This window comes from Myxocyprinus asiaticus, chromosome 39, assembly GCF_019703515.2.
Source record: "Myxocyprinus asiaticus isolate MX2 ecotype Aquarium Trade chromosome 39, UBuf_Myxa_2, whole genome shotgun sequence".
NCBI classification, from domain to species: domain Eukaryota; kingdom Metazoa; phylum Chordata; class Actinopteri; order Cypriniformes; family Catostomidae; genus Myxocyprinus; species Myxocyprinus asiaticus.
This window is the reverse complement of record NC_059382.1, coordinates 38,312,730-38,318,729: the sequence shown is the minus strand read 5'-3', so window position 1 is coordinate 38,318,729 and position 6,000 is coordinate 38,312,730. Positions and strand designations below refer to the sequence as shown.

Genomic DNA, 6,000 nt, shown 5'->3' with positions numbered 1-6,000 from the left:
ATTTGATTACGACACCGCCATCTCTGCGTGGAGCCCGAGATTAGCTGTGCGCGCAACGGTTTGTCAACAAGTCTGAGTGAGACTCATAAAGAAGGTTGAGCGGAGGCAAAGCGGCGCCTCATTTTACGTGTTCCCCGTCTTTTCTCAAAGAGCACTTTCATGTGAAAAGAGGCAACGGCGGGGAATAAACTAGACATGTCAAACCTTAGCAAAGGCGGCACTAAGAAAGACACCAAGATGAGGATACGAGCCTTTCCTGTGAGTATGACAGGCGCACATGTGCTTAGAGGCGGCGAGACCGTCACTCGAGCACCGGGGATTCAAGCAAGCAGGCCTATATGCTCAAATCCCTTTACATGGTCTCGAAATGCTCTTAAATCCCACACAGTGTCAAATAACCGTCATGAGAAGAGTATCAGATTAATGACGGTGCAGTGACAGGTTTAGTGTTGTTTTTAGGCCAGCTAAACGAGCTAACTAACCTGATAAACAGCAACAGATATCACAAATAAATGCGTTATGATCCTATTTCATTGTTTTCACTGCTGGGTAGATTTATATTCTACAGTAACATGGGTTCAGTCATGCCTGAATCAAAAGGATTTGTTGCTGTGGATTCTAGTAATAATGTTTATGAGAGTTTGCTGGTTTATCGTGACGTTTTGTACTGTGTGCTTGTTTTACGTCACACGTGGCCACCGCTTCTTTTTGTGTGACGTCACGCACGTGTTTGTGTGCATTAAGCTTTTACCAGCGAAGAAAAATAAATGCAGTACGGAGAGTTCTTGTTACGGCTATTTACAGTTCCCTTGCTGAAAACGTTTTATACAAACTCAGAATGCATTGAGATAGTCTGTTAAGTGACATCATGACCATGACGTCATTGTGAGAGTTAGTGACATCACACAGTTTCTAAGCACTGTATTGACATGATTGTTTCACATACACTACCTCTCATAGATGACTATGGATGAGAAATACGTCAACAACATCTGGGATCTCTTGAAAAATGCCATCCAGGAGATCCAGAGGAAGAACAACAGTGGGCTGAGCTTTGAGGAGCTCTACAGGAATGCCTACACCATGGTACTGCACAAACATGGAGAGAAGCTCTACACAGGCCTGAGGGAAGTGGTCACTGAACATCTCATCAACAAAGTAAGCACCTGACTAATTCTAAAATCTCACATTAAACTCAACCAAAAATAATCAAACTGTTACTGCGGCTGTATATGCGCTCTGTCCAGGCAGCTTCACATTTCCACGAGGCCCTGAACACAAGTATCGTCATGTGCGTGGAGTTAAATGACCTCTTCGGGGTGCTTTGATTTTTAAATGGTTTAAAATCAAATATCATTGAACTTGTCTAATTATTTTACGTAAATATGCACACCAGAGCAAAATGGGAAAAAACCCTTTCTTACCATTTATCAAGCGCTGAAACTTTGCTCGATGAAAAAACCTGGAATGTTTAATGGTGTAACAGTCACATAAAGTCCGTTTTGGCAATCAAAAAAATGTGGCAATGCTGCGTAAGATACTGAAAGAAAATATTTTGAAATTCAGCGCAACAGTCAAAGACGTCCAGCACGTTAACAGTAAAACAGCGCAGACACACACAAAAGTATGTTTGAACAGCTCCCACCTTATACTTGAAAAACTGACACAAACCCGGCCGGAAAACACAGCAGCTTGTCAGAACTCATCGAGTTAGTGTCGGTTTGCAAACCTCTATTGCACATGTAGAATAACCAAAAAAGATATTGGTATTCGAATAGTGGCATACCGATTGTTAACCATGTCCATGCACATCCCTACACTATATGTCTCTCTCTCTCTCTCAGAGGGTAGACAATTTTTTCTTGGAGAAGATTGAAAGGAACAGAGTCAGGGTTTTTCCTGCATTGAACATTTTTCAGAAAATGTTGCTTTTGGTGCTTTGTAAGTGCTAAATATGCTTCTCATGTGGTATGTGTTAGGGCTGGGCAATATGTAAAAAATATTTTAATGATAATCGCAATGGAAAAAAGCAATTAAAATAACGAAGTGATAAAAAAATATTATTTAACCACCTCCCAAAATCTAAACAGTTACTGTCTGCAACGGCCCCATTTGCCATCACGCAAGTAGCAGTCAGCGACAACAGGTGGATAATTACCAATAGCCTACAGATTAAGAACTAAAGACAATTCTAAATGTTAGATAATAATAATCATAATAAATAAGCCTAATAAAGTCTCTTGTGTTCCCAAAATAATGCTGCCAAATGTGTGTTCTTATCGAATTTGTGTTAGTATTGCGTTTTGGTAATGCAGTTAATGCTGCCTATATAAAAGAAAATAGCACTCAATTTTAGGTGAACCTGTCTTTTATTATTTTATGATTTAATCACTTTCATGTTTGTTTCTTTAATACAAAGATATATATTGCTGAACCTGCAGAGTTGCATTCACAATGCATGCCAGCCGCATGGAAATAAAGTGAACTAAACTCACATCACCTCCTGAGATGATTGGAGATAATTAGCAGCATTCTCACAGATGATATTGTTCTTGCAAACAGTTTTGAGACGATTGAAACGGAGAAAAAAAAGTGAAAACTCATTACATGCGTGTATTCCATGAGACAGACTCGTGCTGCACGTCTCTGAACAAACAGTGAATCAGACACAAGCATTGACGGCTTTTCTTTTGTCTTGTCTGTTCTTAAAAATATAATAAAGTGTGTTTCTTCAAGCACGTGTGACTAACAGCATTTCTTGTCATGTGTCATTGTGAGACGTCTTACAGGTAGATGAGGAGCTCGCAAACTGGATTCAGCCACGTCGCATTTGGCAGTGGCGGGTGCTAGTTTCACACCCTGGGCTACTGTTTAATATATTTGGCGACTTCCCAGATCCATGGTTTTGCCATTTCCTGAAATTGTCGATCATCATGTGTCAATTGAGTGGGTTAGGGTTAGCAATGGGTATTGGGATATTTGTAAGATATCGTCAATATCTGATTACATTGTCCTATAGCCCAGCCCCAGTATGTGGATGTGCGCGGGGTGATTGAAAACTGGTATCAAGTGCGTGTCACGCAATCCACCGAGAATCTCTCATGCAAGTTATGCACTCTTCTCTATCCTTCAGTTGTATTTCAGGGTCACGCAGGTGCGCGGCTCAACCGGGCCTCCCTCGAGATCCGGTAACAGGATAGCAAAGAGCGGATCACATGCACATTTAAACTGGGCTTCCCTCGATATCATGGCGCAAAACAAACCTAATGCGACCCATTTGAATTCTACATGAGAATTTTCTATTTTAAAGCACTATGGAGCAATTCATTTCAAATGGCTACAGCTCTGACATTGTGAACAGCACTGACACTGAGAAAACACCTGCACCAGCACATCAACACCCTTACTAACATTTATCACAGTAAAATTAAATAGATTTTTTCATTACATTACAACTGTGGCAGTTGTATTAAAGTTAACTTTTTAAATGTTTAGGCATTTATTTTTTCATAACAAATAAACAGTTTATTTTTTTAAGAAAGACTATCTAACCAACCACTGAGGAGTGTAGGCTACAATGTGGAATAAAGTCTGGACCTTTATAAATTATGAAGAAAATCGTGTGATATTGTAATATGTTTCCTGTTCTAATGATGTTTGAGGTTAGGAAACTTCAGATATTTGTAGAATCACAATGATTCCTAATTCATTAAGAGACTGATAAATGAAAAACAGTATCTGTTATGGAGTTGGAAACAAAGATATTTACTATAGAAGCACAGTCCCAAATCAGTAAAGTGATATTATATATACTCATAAATATTATAACTAACCCTATAGAAATAAGGTGTTAAGTTAGTTTGATTTCCCAAAGCACCTTGAAGTACAAAGAACTGTTGAATTCAAAAGTTTCTAGATGTTCAGATGATCAAAAATAAATATTCATTACAAACATGAAATGCAATAACATATCTTAAATGTAAAAAATTGCATCATGATGAACGTGTATGTCATCCACCACCAAAAACCCTGAGAGTTGGTTTAATGGAATGAGAACAACGCTAAATATTTTTGAGGTGTTATGTTCACCACTTCAGGTGCTTCAAATGAATAGAGCTACGCCAGTTTCACTCATACAGTGTGTGTGGGGCAGGGATGCACGGTGTACCAGAACAGTGCAGTACCAAACATTTAAAATGGTACTATATCATCATTTTGCTTGTTTTCGGCACCTTACCACAGTGTGGTGCTTTTCAGCAGAGCAGGCGATCTGGGCCATGCAAACTGGAAGCTGTCTGTAGATTGCTGCTCGCTGTATCCACACTAGAGCGTTAGAGCAACTTTAAATTAAAAGCTCTTCATATATGATTTAAGTAAATGTCATATTCAGTGTACACTGATTCCTGTTAATTATAAACAGGACTGATTAGTTTTATTGTGTCACTCGCTTATACGCGGTATAACGCCATTTGGATGTCGAATTAACAGGTTTAGAAAGGGTTAGGGTTAGGATCTAACCTCCCTCACTGCGCAAGCTCACACTAAACTCAAGTGCTCAACACGCTGCTTGACAGCTGCACGTCAGAGAGAGGGTGAGATTTACTTGCGCATCTTCTGGAATTACAGTTTGATACAAAAACAAGTTTATTTGTTCATCTGTATCTATTGCTTTAATAATTTGCAGCTGCACTGTAAAGTGAATAAAAGTGTGTGGGAATTTCCCACGCTATGAACGTGGAACTTGCGGGAATTAATTGTGAGCTATAGCCGCGATCCCGTGCCGAATTTCAGGCCCTGCCTACTGTACCATCTAAAATGCACATTCTTTTATTTTTTTTGTTTTTTTGTATATATATATATATATATATATATATATATATATATGTGTGTGTGTGTGTGTGTGTGCATAAAATGTATGCAAAATAACATTTGTTAACATTTATGCAAATGTCAGATTTTACATAAATATTATGCTAAATAAAAGTTGATACATTTTGTAGCCAATTTATATATGCCATTTTCTATTATAATAAATTACGTGATATATCGACATTATATCAGCCTGTCGGCTGCCCTGTTCTTTGGATATCGGCATTGGCCATTAAGAAACCCTCAGTCAACCTCTATTCTGTAGACGATGCCTCATGAAATGTTGCACCTCAGGAGGCAAAACCACAATCCTCGCAAAAACATCTGTCCCTTGCTCATTCCAGATAATACAGGGAAGTCCAAGATTGATGGGCCAGCAAGATAACATAAGACCATCACCTCACTGATGCTAAATTTTTTTTTTTAATTCCTGAAACTATACATAAGTTGAGATGAGCAACTTTTCTAATAACTGTTAGTCAAAATGCATTAGTATACATGTTTCTGTTGTTGAAAAGGTTAATGTACTAAAATGTATTATTCTGCCATTTACTCAGGATTGTGTTTTCCATGATTGTGTATGATTCATTTATGACAAGACATTCAAATGCATCACTTTGCAAGTGAAATCATAAGGGTTTGGTACTAGGGATGTGCCACGGTGGTCGACTATTCGACTAGGTGTCCAACTACCGATTAGTCAGTTAGTGGGGTCAACTAACATTGATATTTTTAGTGGTGGTTGTTTTAATGGGAGACACAATTCTCTAATTATTTGAGACATAATTAGTGCCGGCCGATATTAGCCTTTCACCGATATATCGGTATCGGCGTATATTTTACCGATATGCGCTGATATGAAAACTTTTTTCAGAACATATAATGCAGAAAACAATGCTTTAGAATTGGTGTCATAGCGTAGTTTGTCCAGCAGAGCGTGCTCCGACTCTATTGTTTACAGAGCTGACTCTGAGCTGATGGTGGCTCTGCAGACCGGGCAGAGTTCAGCGGTGTGGATGTGAGCGTTCTCTCTTCCTTAAATTGCTAACTAGTTTGTGAAATACATACTGGAAAGTTAATAAAAAGTGACCTCATCGTTTTATATAACTAATATAACGTTAACCCTGTCCC

General features: G+C 38.7%; 1 protein-coding gene across 1 annotated transcript in view; it reads left to right on the top strand.

The window, feature by feature from the left end:
- Positions 1 to 6,000, top strand: part of LOC127429487 (cullin-3-like) — a 47,985-nt gene continuing 41,985 nt past the window's right edge. Inside the window, exons 1-2 of the mRNA XM_051678516.1 lie at positions 1 to 258; positions 961 to 1,158. Of these exons, the coding sequence (XP_051534476.1) occupies positions 196 to 258; positions 961 to 1,158 (261 nt within the window). The 5' untranslated portion in view covers positions 1 to 195. The remainder of the gene's footprint in view (positions 259 to 960; positions 1,159 to 6,000) is intronic.